Source organism: Orycteropus afer, unplaced genomic scaffold, assembly GCF_000298275.1.
Source record: "Orycteropus afer afer isolate SDZICR_OR568_19922 unplaced genomic scaffold, OryAfe1.0 scaffold00147, whole genome shotgun sequence".
NCBI lineage: Eukaryota > Metazoa > Chordata > Mammalia > Tubulidentata > Orycteropodidae > Orycteropus > Orycteropus afer.
In genome coordinates, this window is record NW_006921734.1 from 7,863,784 (window position 1) to 7,881,983 (window position 18,200).

General features: G+C 39.5%; 1 protein-coding gene across 1 annotated transcript in view; it reads right to left on the reverse strand.

Annotated features, from left to right (window-relative positions):
• Positions 1 to 16,532: 16,532 nt before the first annotated feature.
• Positions 16,533 to 18,200, reverse strand: part of CFAP300 (cilia and flagella associated protein 300) — a 59,920-nt gene continuing 58,252 nt past the window's right edge. The window contains exons 6-7 of the mRNA XM_007946024.1: positions 17,554 to 17,620; positions 16,533 to 16,661 (exon numbers count right to left, since the gene is read on the reverse strand). Coding sequence (XP_007944215.1) covers positions 16,533 to 16,661; positions 17,554 to 17,620 — 196 coding nt within the window. The remainder of the gene's footprint in view (positions 16,662 to 17,553; positions 17,621 to 18,200) is intronic.

The following is an 18,200-nucleotide window of genomic DNA, read 5'->3' on the forward strand; positions in this document are numbered from 1 at the left end:
ATAAGGTTATGAGTCAGAATTGACTCGATACCTAATAACAACAACACAAGTTTATTACATTATAACTATTGTCTGGTAAAAATATTGATTTGCTAAGTGTAAACATTAGAAACACACCCTTGATTTGTAACCCCATCCTGGCATTCCAGCCTGTTTGAATATACTGGGAATCTGAGAAAAAGAAATAGCCACCTCTCTCCAGCCTCTGGGAAGCCTGGCTGACACCCAGGTTCCTGCAGGCCACTGGAGGGAATCTCACAGCCTAGAGGATTGGTGCCCCTCCATACTTACAGTCTCTAACCATGTTTCTATGGGTCTCCTGTCTGCCTCTTGGATGATATGGCTATTCTTAACTTCACCACTCTCATCATGTTTATTCATCGTCCTCCTTCTTGTCTCGTTTTTAGGGGCAGAGAGTCAATTCATACTCATAGGGATCCTATGTAAAACAATAAAATACTGCCTATCCTGCACCATCCTCAGTCTTTGCTGTGTTTGAGTCCACTGTTGTAGTCACTGTGTCAATCCATCTTGTTGAGGGTCTTCCTTTTTTCCTTTTCACCCTCTACTTTACCAAGCATGATGTCCTTCTCCAGGGACTGGTCCTCCAAAGTATGTGAGACAATGTCTCGCCATCCTCCCTTCTAAGAAAATGACATCACCTCAAAGGCTCAGAGAAATGGAGGCCATCATGCACATGTGGCTATACATGTAGCTATACATATGGCTAGTAGCTAATAGAGCAGATACAGAACATTCCCCATCATCACAGGACATTCTGTTGGATAGTGCTGAGTTAAGTGACTTGACTAAAGCCATGCAATTCTTCAGTGACAAGAGCCAGAGCTTCTAGTTCTTGGTCCAGAAATATCCCACTATGCTATCCCTTAAAAGAAAAAAAAAAGGCAAAATGTGATAGATTATGTGATGGTTAAGGTTGTGTGTCAATCTGATTGGGCCATGATTCTCAGCGGTTTGGCCACCGTTGTGATGAAGTCATTCCTCATAATGAGATCTGATAGAATTAATAACCTCCATAATGAGATATGCTATGAGCAGCCAACCAATTGTAAGGGAGTTTCCTCAAGGGTGTGGCCTGCTTCCAATATATATGGACATTCTGGCAAAGATCTCTGTTTTTTTCCTCAATTTGAATATTGCATCTGGCTCATCATCATCTGGTTCTTTGGACTTGAGCCATCAGCCTGTCACCTTACCTGTGGACTTTGGATTTGTCAGCTTCTACAGCCACTGAACCAGCAGCTTGCTGTCTAACCTGCTGATCTTGGGTTTGTCAGCCCCTGCAGCTACGTGAGTCAGGAGAACCCTGTGTCCTGACATTTGACACATGGACTTTGAATTTGCCAGCCTCTACAATTGTGTGAGCCATTTCCTTGAGATAATTCAATCTCTCTCTCTCTCCACACACACACACACACACACACACACACATGTACATATAAGCTTCACTGGTTTTGCTTCTCTAGAGAACCCAATCTAAGACAGATTACTTAACCAATCTATAAACATTTGTTTGTTTATGTACAAAGCATTGTGCTAATGTAAGCATGGTTCTAACTTACAAAGGTTTTCAAAAGAAAAGTACTTAAGTAGGCTGCTGCCAACATAGAAAATGGCAGGTGGTTTGGCCATATTTTTCCTCTGGCCACTAGCTAATTAATGTATATACATATATAAGCATGTGTGTGTGTGTGTGTTACTGAAATACCTCCAGTCTCTTTGACTTTCCTAGGGACATCAGGTACTTCTTAACTCACACTCAATTCTTGCAGCCAGTTACTGGCTGGTCTTCCAGGCTCCATCTGGCCTTTCTTGTTCCTAGTAATCCTCTATGACTCTATCTACTCCCATTTCCTTCCTGTGCCATTTTCACACTCACTCCTCCACTCAAAACTATAAATGTGTACTGTGTATCTTGTGTTGTATATCCTACATTGTTGTTGTTGTTAAGTGCCGTCGAGTCGTTTCCGACTCATAGCGACCCCATGCACAGCAGAATGAAACACTGCCCAATCCCGCGCCAGCCCCACAATCCCTGCTATACTTGAGCCCATCATCGCAGCCACTGTATCAATCCATCTCATTGAAGGCCTCCCCCTCTTTCGTCGACCCTCCACCCTACCAAGCATGACATCCTTCTCCAGGGAATGGTCCCTTCTTACAACATGACCAAAATAGGTGAGACAAAGTCTGGCCATTCTTGCTTCCAAGGAGCATTCTGGCTGCCCTTCCTCCAGGACAGATCTGTTAGTTCTTTTAGCAGTCCATGGTACTTTCAGCATTCTCTGCCAGCACCACAACTCAAAAGCATCAACTCTTCTTCGGTCTTCCTTATTCATTGTCCAGCTCTCACATGCATACGAGGCGATTGGAAATATCATGGCTTGTGTCAGGCGCACCTTAGTCCTCAATGAGATATCCTTACTCCTCAGCACTTGAAACAGTTCCTTCGCAGTTGACTTTCCCAATGCTACACGTCGTCTAATGTCCTGACTGCTGCTTCCGTTGGCATCGATTGTAGAACCAAGCAATGTGAATTCCTTGACAACCTCAATCTTCTCTCCATTTATTGTGATGCTGCTCATTGGTCCAGTTGTGAGGATTTTTGTTTTCTTTATGTTGAGATGTAATCCATACTGCAGACTGTATTCTTCAACCTTCATCAGTAGGTACCTTAAGTCATCCTCACTTTCAGCAAGCAAAGTTGTATCATCTGCATATCTCAGGTTGTTAATGATTCTTCCTCCAATCCTGATACCACGTTTTTCTTCATATAGTCCAGCTTCTCAGATTATTTGCTCAGTATATAGATTGAATAACTGTGGAGACAGAATACAACCCTGATGCACTCCCTTCTTGATTTTAAACCATGTAGTGTCCCCTTGTTCTGTTCGAACGACAACCTCCTGGTCAAGGTACAGATTCCTCATGAGTACAATCAAGTGCTCGGGGATTTCCATTCTTCTCAACGTTGTCCATAATTTGTCATGATCCACACAATCAAATGCCTTTGCATAGTCAATAAAACACAAGTAAACATCTTTCTGGTATTCTTTGCCTTGAGCCAAGATCCATCTGACAACAGCTATGATATCCCTTGTTCCACTTCTGAATCCAGCTTGAACCTCTGGAAGTTCTCTGTCAATATACTGCTGCAATATCCTACATTAATAGCAATCAATAACAGATGATGAGGTCAATAATGACTTATTGCATGACACTTTCACCTCTCCTATTGTGTATTACATATAAACAATAACTATGATGACACAAACAAGAACTTAAACTTTTATTTCTCTCCATGCTTCCATATACATTATTTCTTTAATCTAATTCTCATCCTTCTTTCCAGATTTCAAAGCCTTCAATTAACTTTTATCCTTTATTTCACAAGATTGATTCTTGTTAAATATTATAAGTAGATCTATTCTAAAAGTTCCAAAATCAGGAACCTGAGAGTCATCTTTGACTTCTCCAATTTCCCTCATCCCACTCCCCAACCCCCTTTCATCCATCAGCAAGTAACATTGGTCCCAGGTCAAAAAACACACCTGGAGTAAATAATTTCATTTCATTCCCACTGAAACCATCCTTGCCCAAGTTGTCCTTATTTTTCACTGGTTTCCCTATTTATACCTCCCCTCAAATCCAGTTATCATAAAATAGTCACAGCAATCTTTTGATATTCTGAAAACACGCATGACTTCCTTGTTTAAAACCTTATAGTGGGTTTCCACTGCATTTCTGTTAAAATTCCAAACTCCTTTCATTGACTTATAAAATGTGCACGACCTCTTCTATCTTTAGAACTCCAATTCATGCCACTATCTCCCTTGTCCACGACGTTCCATTCTCAATGGCTTCTGTCAGTTCCTAGAATACACCAAACTCACTCCCATCTCAGGGCTTTTGCATAAGCTTGTACCTTTTCTGAGAACAGTCTCATGCTTAACTCTTGGTTTATTATATATATATATATTTTAAAAATTGTGATCTGGGTGCAAATTTACAAAGCAGGTTCCTTTCACTCTCAAAAGTTCATACACATTTGGTTTCACGCCCGATTACAATCCCAACAATAAACAGTGCTCCTCCCGTCTTGTCCCTGTGACTACCCCTTCCCCGTGTCCTTTGTCCTTCTGTGACTACCCCTTCCCCGTGTCCTTTGTCCTTCGCATCTATGCATTCCTGTCTGTCCAGCTTTCCCCCTATGCAAATGCTGCCCTTCTGATCTTTCATGGTTGATTGATCAAAAGTGTCTCCCTGGGGTTGTTGTTGCTGTTATGTGCCATCGAGTCGGCCCAACTCATAGCAACCCCTCCTTGGGTTTCTAGAAGTAGGATTGCCCAACCTTCCTTCCAAGGAATGGCTGGTGGGTTTGAACCACCAGCCTCTGGTTAGCAGTCAAGTAAGTGCCTTAGGCACTATGCTACCAGAGTGGGTGCATCTCCCTGGGGCAGGTGTTCTGCTTGCAGGTCTTTCTACTCTCTGGCTGACAGCTAATCCATGGAATTGAGTCCAGTTGCAGGCCTAAAGGATAACCTGGGTCCATAGTCTTCAGGGGTTTCACCAGTCTCTATTTGACCAGTAGTTCTGGTCATTTTTGCGCTTTTGAATTTTGTTCCACCTATTTCTTCCCACTCTCTCCAGGATCTCCAATCTTGATCTCTTTCCAAGTATTTAGCACTAGTGGCAAGGCACCAAGTACTTTTTCTGGTCTCAGAGTTGTGAAGGCTGAGGTTCCCATGGTTCATCAGACCTTTGGACTAATTGTTTCTATGTGACTTTGATTTTCTTCATTCTTTGTTCCAGACAAGGGGAAACAAATAGTTACATCTCAGATGGCTGCTCAAAAGCTTTTAAGACCCCAGTTGCTACTCACCAAAGTAGAATGTAGAACAAGATTTTTATGGGCTCTATTGTGCCAATTAAGCATGATGGCCCCCAAGGCCATGGTCCTGACCCTGCAGACCTGGTGACTCACTCCCTCAAGGTGCTTGGCTGGCACTGAGAAGTTACTTCCAGTCTTGTCCCCTGTTAGTTCTATAATGCATATGGACATTTTTTATAGCACAAATACACATATAGCAATATCATCAGCCAAATCTACCTGCGGTCATGGGTATATTCCCATTTGCATATCCACACCTGATCTTCTTACCGGTCTATGCATCCACCTGTGGACTAGTGTTTGTTGTTATAGATAATGCAGCATTGTGTATGCAACAGTGTTTGCCTCTGTTAATCCTGTTTGCCTCTGTTTATCTATAGCTTTTGTGCACCTCCCTGTGTCCTTTTTCCTATTGTTATTGTATTGGTCATACACTTTTTGTTATGTTGCCTTTCCCTTCACCCAAATCAGCACATGACTCTTAACTAGTCAGAAAATCTCTCCTCTTCCCTCCCATCCCTGGTAACCAAACAAGTAAATGTCCTTCCCTGCGTAAACCTTTCTTTGACTTTTTATAATAATGGACTTAAGTCTCAGTTTAAATGTTACCTCTCCAGAGGAGTATTTTCTGAACTAACCACTATTATTTCCTAGAAAAATTATAATCTGTAATTACTTAATGTATTTTACTGGCTTGTTTTTGCTAGATTGTAAAGTTCATAGGAGGAGTGTTTGCATATGTATTTTTTCACAGCTATGTCCCCAGGTTTAACATTGTGTTTGGCACACTGTAGACATTAGTTGAAAAATCTACTGTTCTAAGCAGATCTGTTGCTAGAGTCTAAGAGGTTTGTTTGTAATCCCAAATGTACTTCCTACTTCTGTACCATAGCGTGGAACATTTTTTTCCCCTAGAATTGTCCCTCCTCTAAGCTAATCCGTGGCTTTCACTCCTTTTTAAATGTACCTGAAGATTCTGTCCTCAAGGAGCCCTTTCATTATGGTCCCTCTTGACCCTGATCATCTCTTCCTCTTGCTTTTCTCAGAGGTATGCTTAAACATACTATTTTATAAACACTTTTAAGCACAAGTGTTGTATTCCTGTTGGATCACTATGAGTGGCAATCAACTCAATGACAATGGGTTTGGTTTCTGGAAGTGTTGTATTCCATATTTTGTTAAGCGAATGGAGGGGGTCAGTTGATCAAAATCTTGGTTGAAGTTAATTTATATTGTCATGTGTTTTCCATTTTACTGTTTCTCTCACCCATCTTCCTAATAACTAAAAAGATAAGGAAAGTAATTTACAAATTTTTAGTGTTTTTGTTAAAGCCCAGCAAGGTTATTTCTCTTAAAAGGAAAAAAAAAAAAAAGATAAACAGCAATGGTAAGTAGCAACCTTATTAAGCCCAGTTTAGCCTGACTATCCCATTGAACTTTAACATATGTGCCAAGTCAGGAGATTGAAGACTTACATTAGAGGATATCAGGTATACCAGCTCTTAAAAGTCTGCCAGTTGGGACTGTGCTAAGCACAGCACTAAATGCAGCTTTTAGAACTATTTAATACAGCTTCTACTGTAAGATAGAGCATGCTTCCCTGACTTTTACCCTTGCCTTTGTTCTTTTATTTTCATTTATTCTTTTTCTTTTTAAAAACAGTAGTAGTAGTAAAGGATTGAGTCCCTGGCTCTGGGGTTGCCTGCCAAAATCAATACACATGTTCTAGAAAATATAAAAAGTAATGCTCTTTCTCATACAAAAAAAAAAAAAAAATCAAAGCAATTAAAATAATAAATACCATATTTCACAACCATCAGATTGGGGGAAAAAAAAATACAGATCTGACATATACTAAATATTGGCTAGAAAGTAGCAAAATGGAAATTCTTATACCACTGGTGGGAACATAAATTAGCACAACTGCTTTGGAGAGCAATTTGTCAATATCTAACAAGGCTGAATATATCCCACAACACAGCAATTCCACAAGGATAACCCTAGAAAACACTTCACAGGGAGGCATGTACAAGAATATTCATTTCAGCATTGTTCATACAACCACAATGTCTAGTAATAGTGAGATGGGTATATATGGAAGAGTCATTTACCTAAAATGGATGAACAAGAGCTGTATGAAATTAGCATAAACTGAAACTATTCCATTGAATGAAAAAGTTAAGTGTGCAAAATTTTTATGTGTTTCCATTTACGCAGATTTTAAAAAACCCAGGAAAGAGTATATAACATATTTTAATGGAGGCACACATATTTAATAAAAGCATAACATATGCAAGGGAAGGGTGCACATCAGTTTCAAGACACTGGTTATTTCTAGAAAGGGAAAGTGGGAAATAGTTCAGGAGTAGAAGCTTTAGCTGTGCTCCTCACGTTTTATTTCTTAAAAAAATGCTAAGCAGGAACGGGGGAAGTGAGTATGGTTATAAAAGAGCAACGCAAGGGATCCTTGTGTGTTGGACATGTTATCTTGACTGTAGTAGTAGATACAGGAATCTACACAAGTGATAAAGTTGTATATAACTTAACACAGACACAAATGAGTACAAGTAAGGGAAAATCAAAATAAGATCAGTGGATGTTTATCAATGTTAAGTATCATGGTTGTGGTATTAAAGTTTCATAAATGTCTCCATTGGGAGAAAGCAGGCAACGTGTACAATGGATTATTTCTTACAACTGCATGTAAATCTACAGTTATCTCAATAAGAATTCCAATTTTAAAAATTTGAACCAAATGTGGCAAAATGTCAACAGTCCAATCTGGGAAGAGGCTACGTTATGGTAGCTGCTGTATTTTCAAATATTTCATAACTTAGAAGAAAAAAAGAAAGTCTGGGACGCAATGCAGAACTGACTCAATCACAAGAGGTAGGATCAATCATCTGTATTTGTAAAGTTTCACTGGTGATTCTAAAGGAAAGTCAGATTTGAAAAACACTTGTTATTTGCTTTGAAGCAAAACCAAGTTGGTTCAAATCCTGGGCCAGCCCTTACTTGCTCTGTGACAAATTGCTTAATTTCTTTTAGTCTCAGTTTCCTCATAAACAGGATCTCGTGGCACAATGGTTAAGTGCTCAGCTGCTAACTGAAGCATTGGTGTTCAAACCCACCAATTGTTCCATGGGATAAAGATGTGCCTGTCTGCTTTTGTAAAGAGTACATTTAAAAACAAAACAAAACAAAACAAAAAAAACCAAACTCACTGTCGTCAAGTCAATTCAACCCATAGCCACCCCTCCTTGGGTTTCTGAGGCAATATCTCCACGGAAGTGGATTGCCCAATCTTCTCTCTGGAGTGGCTGGTAGGTTTGAACCACCAGCTTTCCGGTTAGCTGTCAGATGCGTTAGGCACTATGCCATCTTGCAAAAACTACGGGGCAGTTCTACTCTGTTCTATAGGGTTGACATGGGTTGGAATCGACTCAATGACAATAGCTCTGTTTTTTTTTTTTTTTTAATGAATTTGAATTGACAGGTTTTGGTTTGTTTTTTTCTTCATTAGTGGAGATCTAATAGTGCTTTTGTAATCTAACTTTTGGACATTGATCTTATCTCCAGCTTCTGTAACTATAAGGGCATTCTTTGATTGTTGCCGTCGAGTCGGACCTGACCCATAGTGACCCCTTCCTTGGGTTTCCGAGGCAGTATCACTACAGAAGTAGATTGCCCAACCTTCTTTCTGAGGAGTGGCTGGTGGGTTTGAACCTTCAGACTTCTGGTTAGCAGTCAAGTGCCTTAGGCACTATGCTACCAGAGCTCCCTATTCTTTGAGTAGGGATGCTAATTTGCTGTTGTTTTCTTAATAGGGGAGCTCTGGTAGCTTAGTGCCTAAGGCATCTGAGTGCTAACCAGAAGGCTAGCGGTTCAAACCTACCAATCACTCTCTGCAAGGAAGACTGGGCAATCTACTTCCATAGAGATACCACCTCAGAAACCCAAGGAGGGGTTGCTATGAGTCGAATTCGACTTAATGGCAGTGAGATTGTTTTTTCGGTTAAGGAGGAAGATTGGGAAACTCCTAAAAAATTTAGTGTTAGGTTCTTGGGTAATATACCCATACTCTTTGTGTTTCTTCCATGTGCTCGTCCTCATTTTGTGTTCCTTCACAAACGTTACCTAACTGGATTCACAGATCCTCTTTGAAGAATTTCCTGATCATTCTATGTAGATGTGATTTCTTCCTCTGCAGTATTTTAGCATTCGTAGTCTCTTTTAGTTAAATGCTGTCTTGTACTGTTAGCCACATTAACATTTATGAATGTCTTATGTCCCCAGTACAGGAGCTTTGGTGGTGTAGTAGTTAAGGCACTTGGCTACTAAACAAAAAGTTAGTGGCTCAAACCCACCAGCTGCTCCATGGAAGAAAGACGAGGCAGTCTGCTTCTATAAAGATTTACAGCCTTGGAAACCCAATGGTGGTCCCTATGAGTTGGAATCTACTCGATGGCAGTGAGTTGTTTTTTTTTTTTAAATCCGTCCTCAATAAGATCTCTAGTTTCTTGAGAGTAACTGGGTATTTCTTTCTATCCCACATTGCACCTGAAACAGTTATGGGTACTATAATACAGAAATGATAGTGCAATATATAATATTATCTATAATATAACAATCTTACATGTAATAAAAATATAGAAATAATATAGAAGTTTTTGTCTATTTTGTTTGTTGCTGTATCTGCAGTGCCTGGAAAATGCCCGACATGTAACAGACAATCAATCAATAAACATTTGTGGAAAAAATGAATAGATATTAATTCTTAACAAATACTTGCTGATTGCTTGGATGAATACGAAGCCTTCAGAATAGATAATTCTCCAAAGAAGCCTCCAATCAGTCTTTAGCAGCTTCAGACCTGTAAGGTTTTTAAAGCTGTAAGGACCAAAGCTAGTTGAGTATGAGCTAGGACAGGAATGACAGGCCTGTGGATCTGAGTACATGGGGAAGGCTCAGGTTGAGGGACTTTCTCTCTCTGACCACAATTTCCTACCACAGTGCCCACTTCCTAACCCTCAGTACCTCAAATGCTCAACACTTCTTAATTCACTCAGTCTCCTGACCCATGTTGGGGCAATATTTTATTTATTTCTGATAAGCATTCCATTGTCACATACTTCACGATGCCCAGAGAGATTCCTATTGCTATTAACTCAGACCAGTCAATTTTGTGCCTTGACAACTGTAATAATCTTCAATTTGATCTTTGGAGTTTCTTTACCCCAATTTATCACTGGGAGACTAGAGGTCACAGAGTATCACTTCATGATGGTACTACCCTGGTCACGAGTCTTAATGATTCCCATACATTACCTATAGAAAATATTTAAATTTCTTAGCTTTGAACCCAAAGCCCTTAGTGACCAGGTTCCCATGAATCTGTCTTCCCTGTGTTATCACTCAGAACTGGACAAAAGGGACAAGACTCCTCATTTCTAACTAGTCAGGTGTACCCAGAAGCCCCCAAACCACCCTAAACCTGTATTTATACTCATGGGGCCTAAATGTTCCCAGGTTCTCCAGAATTCAGCATAAATTTCTCTTTTTAATGCCCAAATTACAGTTCTGTGAGGCCTCCTCCTTAAGTAACTTTCAGAATTTCTGAGGAATGCTATAAATTCCCAGAAAATGCCACTTGTCACCATGGTCAGCTGTCTCACACCAGACACATCCTCCACCCTCCATCCTCAGTTGATAACAGTTTGCTCTTTTAAAGCTGGCTTCTACTGCAGTTTTCCAAGGACAATTTTGCCTCAGGCATATTCCCAGGCCGCATACCTAGTCCCACACAGTAGAGCTAAATCCAGACTATAATAGCTTGCAAAATTTTACAAAAGGCTTAGGGATAACTGGAAGAACAATTGCACAGAAAACTTAGAATAGGCATCTAGATATGAAGGTTGCTAGAGTTCACCAGCTGCATCCTGCACACAAAAGGTTCCTATACTGATACTCTCTGACCTCTGTCATCCATCTCTTCCCTTCTTTCCTCTCCACACCTGCAGTCATACTTCAAGAACCAGCTTTTCTCCATCAAATGGACTCTATCAGAGAATGGATATGTTATTGAGTCTTTCAAGTGCCAGGCACTGTGCTAGGCTTTGGGGATAAAAAAGTGAACAAAATAAACTCAAATCTGTTTTCATGACAGACATTAAACAAATTATAAAGAAATGCAAAGTGCTGCCAAGGAAATACCTGGAATTCAAATTCAGGACCTTTATACTCTCTGGGAAACAGAAGAAGAAAAACCATTTTCCCACCTCTTGTATTCTATCTGAGGAGCTCTGGTGGTGTAGGGCCTAAAGCATTTGACTTCTAACCAGAAGGCTGGTGGTGCAAACCCACCAGCCTCTCCTTGGAAGGAAGATTGGGCAAACTACTTCTGTAGAGATACTGCCTTGGAGGAGGGGTCGCTATGAGTCAAATTGGCTTGATGGCAGTGAGTTGGTTTGTTTTTGGTATTCTATCTGAGGAGCTCTGGCGGCACTGTGGTTAAAGCATTGGGCTACTAAACAAAAGGCTGATGGTTTGAACCCAAAAGCCACTCCAAGGGAGAAAGAGGAGGCAATCTGCTTCCATAAAGATTTACAGCCTCGGAAACCTGATGGGGCAGTTCTACTCCATCATACAGGATCACTATGAGTCAGAATTGACTTGATGGCAGTGGGTTTGGTTTGGTATAATCTTCACAATAATCTAAGAGGGAACCCTATTATTTTTTCCATTGCAAAGATGAGGCAACTAAAGCACAGAAAGGCTTAGTAACTTGCTTGAAGTCACACAGCAAGTAATGGCAGAACCAAGAATCCAGGAAACCTGATTCCCCAAACTCTTTTATCACTATATTATGCCTCCGCATACACAGAATTTGCATAATCATTAAAAAGTTTTTTCCAAAATAATAACCTTTCCTTCAAGGTGTATTCTGTCTTTACCTCAATAGCAGAGAAAGCACTGGAAGTAACTCACTTATCACTTTCCCATCTCTATACTCTGTCCCAGGGCCAGACTCCGAGCACCCTGCCATGTCATGTTCCTTCATGTCCTTGGAATGCTCTTCTCTTCAGCTGTTAAAACTCTACAAGTCCTTGCATAGTAGCTAGACCAAACCCTTCCTAAGCCTAGTTCACAGTGATTCTTCTATTTCTGAATTCATCTAACAATCACTGTATGCAGCCACATTACCTATAGATTACCTTCCCCACTAGGTTATATGTTGTTGCAATGTTAGGTGCAACTGCACTGATTATGACTCATAGTGACCTCACGTGACAGAGAATTGCCCCATAGGGTTTTATAGGCTTTAATGTTTATGGAAGCACATCTATGGAGTGCATATTTTCCCAAATTAAACACTGCAGTGTCCTGCACAGGAGTGATATTCAAAAAGAATTGCTGATTGACCAACTGAGTGATAAAGTGGGCAGTCCCCAAGTCAAATGGCTTTATGTGGAGGCAGAAAAGATTGAAAGCATTGGGATACTTTAGTCCTTGATTTGATGTTTTTATAACATTTTTTAAAAATTATGTATATTATGAACACATATATTATGAAATCTGAACAAATCTATCCGAACGCTCCTTAGAAGCAAGAATGGCCAGATTTCATCTCACCTACTTTGGTCATTGCAGTGTAGTAAATTACCTGGTATGGCTTTTCTAGCCATAAGTCTTTGTAAACTCTGTGGTGGAATTTGTCATGAGCAACTGAGTAGCTTCTGATTGCTAAAGTTAACTACCTGGGGTACTTCTGTTGAACCAGCATGAAGCAATCTTCTGGGAAGTTCACTCTCTCTCAGGTGTATAGAATTATGATGTTGGGATTGGTTAGTTTGGTCACTCTGCCAGGCTCAAAAGGAGCCCTTCTAGAGGCAGAAGAAGTCTGATGCTGGCTAAGTAAGATGTGCTGCTGAGAGAAATGCGCTCCTAAGAGACATGAGAGACACACGCTGCTAAGAGAGAGACATGAGAGACATGCACTACTGAGAGAGTGATGTGCTACTGAGACTGCCGACTGCTGAGTGACAAGGCCAGCTGCAAGAGACTGAGTGCTTTTCTGAACTTGAATTGTAGTCTGGTGCTTCCCTAATAAACCCCATAATTTGTGAGTTCTGTGTGGCCACTGCAGCAAATTATTGAACCTAACAGAAAGGTAGTGGATGTTGCTGGAGGAACAACTGGTGTCAGGGTTGGTGAAAGGACTGGAGGGAGGTGGCATGTCCGGCCTCGCAGGCATAGGCCTTGGGCTACTGACAGTGATTCTGTGTTAAAGAGAGGTCAGAAAATGCAGTGTCCCTGCCCCTTTTTAAGTCATGTTGTCAGAAGGGATCAGTCCCTGGAGAAGGATATCATGCTTGGTAAAGTAGAGAGTCAGCAAAAAAGGGGAACACCTTCAACAAGATAGACTGACACAGTGGCTACAATGATGGGCTCAAGCATAGCAAGGATTGTGAGGATGGTGCAAGACTGGGCAGTGTTTTGTTCTGTTGTGCACAGGGTCACTATGAGTCGGAGCTGACTCGACAGCTCATATGTTTATAATGAACGTATTATGAATACATCTGGAAAATAGTTATTCATTCAATAAACATTTAATATGCCAAAGCATTATGCTAGATACTAGGAATACAAGTTATCAAGATAGTATATGTCCATCTCAAAGAGCTTACAGACTAATTAAACAAATAGATGTGTACAGGATTATACTATATTATAGGATAGTAAGCTAGAAGACAATAAGCTAGAAAGAAACAGTCAAATGGCAAAGACATATAGAATTGTTGCCTCTATTGTGTGAAGGGAAAGAGAACTAATATTTAATGAGCATTTACTAAACTATTATACGGAAGATGATTTTTACACACATAAAAACCTTATTCATTCCTTACCATAGGGTCACTGAGTCAGAATCAACTTGATGACAAGCTTTTATTTATTTATTTAACAGTCTTTTTGAAAGGAGCCCTGGTGGTGCAGTGCTTAAAGCACTGGGCTGCTAACTGAAGGCAGCAGTTCAAATCCACTAACTGCTCCATGGGAGAAAGATATGTTGTCATCTGCTTACATTAAGATTATAGCCTTGGATACCCTATGAAGCAGTTCTACTGTCTTTATAGGGTCACTATGAGTTGTAGCATAGTGGCTAAGGCACTTGACTGCTAACCAGAAGGCTGTTGGTTCAAACCCACCAGCCACTCCTCAGAAAGAAGGTTGGGCAATCTACTTCTGTAGTGACACTGCCTTGGAAACCCAAGGAGGGGTTGCTATGGGTTGGGTTTGACTCAACGGTACATAACAACAACACAACAACATGAGTTGGAACAATGACCTCTGGTGGCACTGTGGTTATAGCATTGGGCTGCTAACCAAAAGGTCAGTAGTTCAAACCCACCAGCTGCTCCATGGCAGAAAGATGAAGCAGTCTGCCTCAGTAAAGACTTGAAGCCTTGGAAAGAGTTATCAGGTCACTATGAGTTACTATCAACTTGATGAAGTGGGTGAAGTGGTTTTTTTTTTTTTTTTTTTTTTAATATGAGTTGGAATCAACTTGATGGCAGTGGGTTTTTGTATAGTCTTTGACGCAGGTATTATCATCTCTAGATAATATTATTAAACCCAGATGTGTTAACTATTTTGCTTGGGATCACAGATCAGATGCCAGATCCAAAATTTGGTTCTAGAGTTATCTAACTTCAAAAACAACCCTGGTCCTTTACATTATTATACTGTGCTATCTCATCTTTTTGTTTTTCTTCCTTTTTTCTCTACCCACCTCCAACTTTTTATTTTTTTGCTACCTATTAAGATAACTTGAGTCAGATGGCTCTATAGACAGATAACATTTTTGTTAACATCAACTAATTTTTACCCTATATCTCCTTTACTTTCTTTCCTTTTTCTCTTAACAATTGGTTAAGTCATTCTGTACTAATTGCTTCAGGGAAGGGTTGTAATGGAGGCAACAACAACAACAATAAAAGATAATTTATACTCAGCTTTTATATTTCAAAGCCCAGACCTTTAGAGGTACAGAAAAAGCTCATGAATTTTGAAGAAAGTATCATTGAATAAATCTAAAAGACCAAGACCAAATCCCATCCTCATTCCAAATGAGGTGAGAAAAAGACCCCATGGGCTAGGAGTGGGAGGGGACGTGATGACAGTATCAATATTTTTAGGGGAACTCAGAGAGAGGGACCCTGTTCTCTACTCCAAAGACTGGGCCATGTTTCTTGAGTAAGACCTCAGAAAGGCAGTAGAACACTAGAGAAGAAAATAGCTATGTTTCATATATCAAGGTCAGGGGTGAAGTGGTCTGTGTGGTCTGATGACCAAAGGTAGGATGGAAGAGAGATACCTGAGCAAATGTTAGTGTGGCTGGAAGATATCAAAATATCTGAAACCTACTCCAACATTTTGACATCATGTAAGTCCACAGTCCACACAAATTTGGGGAAATAGAGTTATAAGTCTCTTGGTGACACAAATGGTTTGTGTTTGATTACTAACCCAAAGATTGGTAGTTTTAATCCATTCAACAGCATCACAAAAGAAAGACCTGGCAATCTACTTCCATAAAGATTATAGCCAAGAAAACCCTATGGAGCAGGTCTATTCTCTAACATGTGAGGTTGCCATAAGGTGGAATCAACTTGATGGCAGTGGGTATTTTTTATTTTTACAGAAAAATAGTGAAGATTATATTCTTAACACCTGAGTTTATGGACTGAGATTCTCTCTTGAGTTCTATACCCAGATTGCCAGTTGCTTTCCAGAAAGACCCACCAGTACAAATCTAAAATTATCATCCTTATTCCTATAACACAGAAACATGTTCCAAACTTGCTCCTTCTTAATCTTGGCATTTCTTGCAGGCTCTCCATTGCCTATGGGATACATGTCAGTTTTTCCACTAAAAAGTCTAAGTTATACCTTTAGCAATATAATGAAGGGACAGTACTAAGAAACACTGTTCCCTACTCTTTTGCCACCTTAGTTAATAACAGCAGGGTAGTTTACTCAGTTATTCATAGCTCTTGTATTCACTGTGTTCTATTTTAATTTTAATTTATCATGTGATTAAAAAAAGTTCATGATTATTTTCAGAATTTTTTTTATTAATTGAAGCTTTTTAGAGGTATAATGTATCCAAAGGATTATGACACTTTTCACAATTTTAGAGATATATATCTTTATGCAATGAAGAAACGTAATTAAATGAAACTCAAATGTAAAAAGTTAGCCACTGCATATTAATAATCAGTGGTAGAGATGTTTAGTTTTCTGCCACAGTTTCAATCCAGAATAAATTGGCTTCTAAAATAAAATACATAGAAAACTGAGGACCTGCATGAGTATTCACACAGTGAAAATAAACTAGATTTTTAATTCTTTGTTATTCTAAAAACTCTATAACTAGTATTGGTATAGATTATTTAAAGAAAGGCATCTTAGTGTTTGCTTTCTTTGCTCTAAGCAGGCTCTTTATATTTTATTTGTGTTAAGTTACAAAGTAAATGTTTATAAATTAGAATTAAAATTAAAAAAATGGATGAATTAAAAGAAAAAAAATAGTAGATACGGATAATCTAAAACAGCATTGTTAAGACATTTCCCCCATACCATAACAGTGGTATAAAACATGAACATGACGCATGATGGGGTCTACAATAAAGTAAGAAAATGTCTGTTCATGACTATTTGTTGAAGGGTAGCACATACCGGCAGAATCCTGAAAAAGATAAATCTAAATTATTTACATTGAACTAATAATTTACATATTTCACTATTGTATATTATTTCTTAAAACACCTTGAGACATACATAAAACTTTCGACAATAAATTGGTGGTTAACCAATATTATTAAATATTTATTAAGAGCACAGTATACTATACTAACAATAAATGTCTACTATACATACATGACGTAATTCTTGTCTGGTAATGTAGTGCCTAAGGCACTTACGTGACTGCTAACCAGAAGGCTGGTGGTTCAAACCCACCAGCCACTCCTCAGAAGGAAGGTTGGAAAATCTACTTCTGTAGTGCTACCGCCTCAGAAACTCAAGGAGGGATTGCTATGAGTCAGGTCCGACTTGACAGCACATAACAACAACAACACGAAAATGACAGTCCAAAGAGAAATTCCATCATTCAAAAAAGTATGTTTAAAGTGTTATTGCAAAAATGTCTATTTTGCAATTTTTTTCTATCTTTGTTTTCTTTTGCAACATGGTCCTTATGCACCATAAGAGAAGGGACTATGCCTCTTTTATCACTGTGTCTAGCACAGCAGGATACTAAAATTCAAGATTCTGTGACACAAAGACATTTATAATATTCTATTTGCCCTATAAATTATGGTTTGACTACAGAAGTGTGCTCTACAACATCTGAGTCACAGACTTATTTCTAAAATAAGTAGGCAATAGATACAGAATACAGAAAGGAAGTGAGGGGAGAAAAGTCCACACTGTTCCCCAAATAAAAGCATACCCTATCAACTTTTAAGAAAACTGAATGTCATCATCTTTTCTCTTAGGCGAAACATTCTCTGAGTTGCTGGCTTAAACACTATTGAAAACAGGTAATTAAACTGGTTCCAAATATCTCCAACACTTACATATGCTGTAACTTTAAAGATAGAAGATGTAATTTGTATTTTCTTGGTTTGAGGATTCTTTCGCACACTACAAAAGAAAAAGAAAAGTAAATTTAAAATGTAATACATTTTAGATTTGTTCCCTTTTAGTTGGTGTTCTTATTCATATAGAACATGAAATACATAATACCCAATTAAAGAATGGTAACTGAGGTTTCTTCATCCAAGTAAGAGGCAAGGTCAACTGAAGTGAAATTGGGGGAAACTGAATTTCACAGTTAGAAGGTTTTAGGTCAGTTGAGATTCAGATGATGAACTGACCCTCCTAGGCCACAGAGACAATTATTGGTAAAATAGGGATTGGTAAAAGTCTAATTGGGAAGAGCAGGAGAAAGGGGTAAAACCCAGTCACTAGTGCTCAGACGGCTCCCTTGTTACCCTCCCGAGAGGGACCTGGTCTCCAGGAACAAGGTAAGCACGGGCAGGCTGGTGCTTACTCACTGATCTGCACTGAACACTTTCCTTGTTACCCTCCCAAGAGGGAACAGGTATCCAGGAGCAAGGTAAGCACGGGCGTAGCACATAGTAGCAGGCCGGAAGAGCAGGAGAAAGGGGTAAAACCCAGGGAGCCAAAGAGAAGAGCAATCAGCCGAAGGGATTAGGTGAGG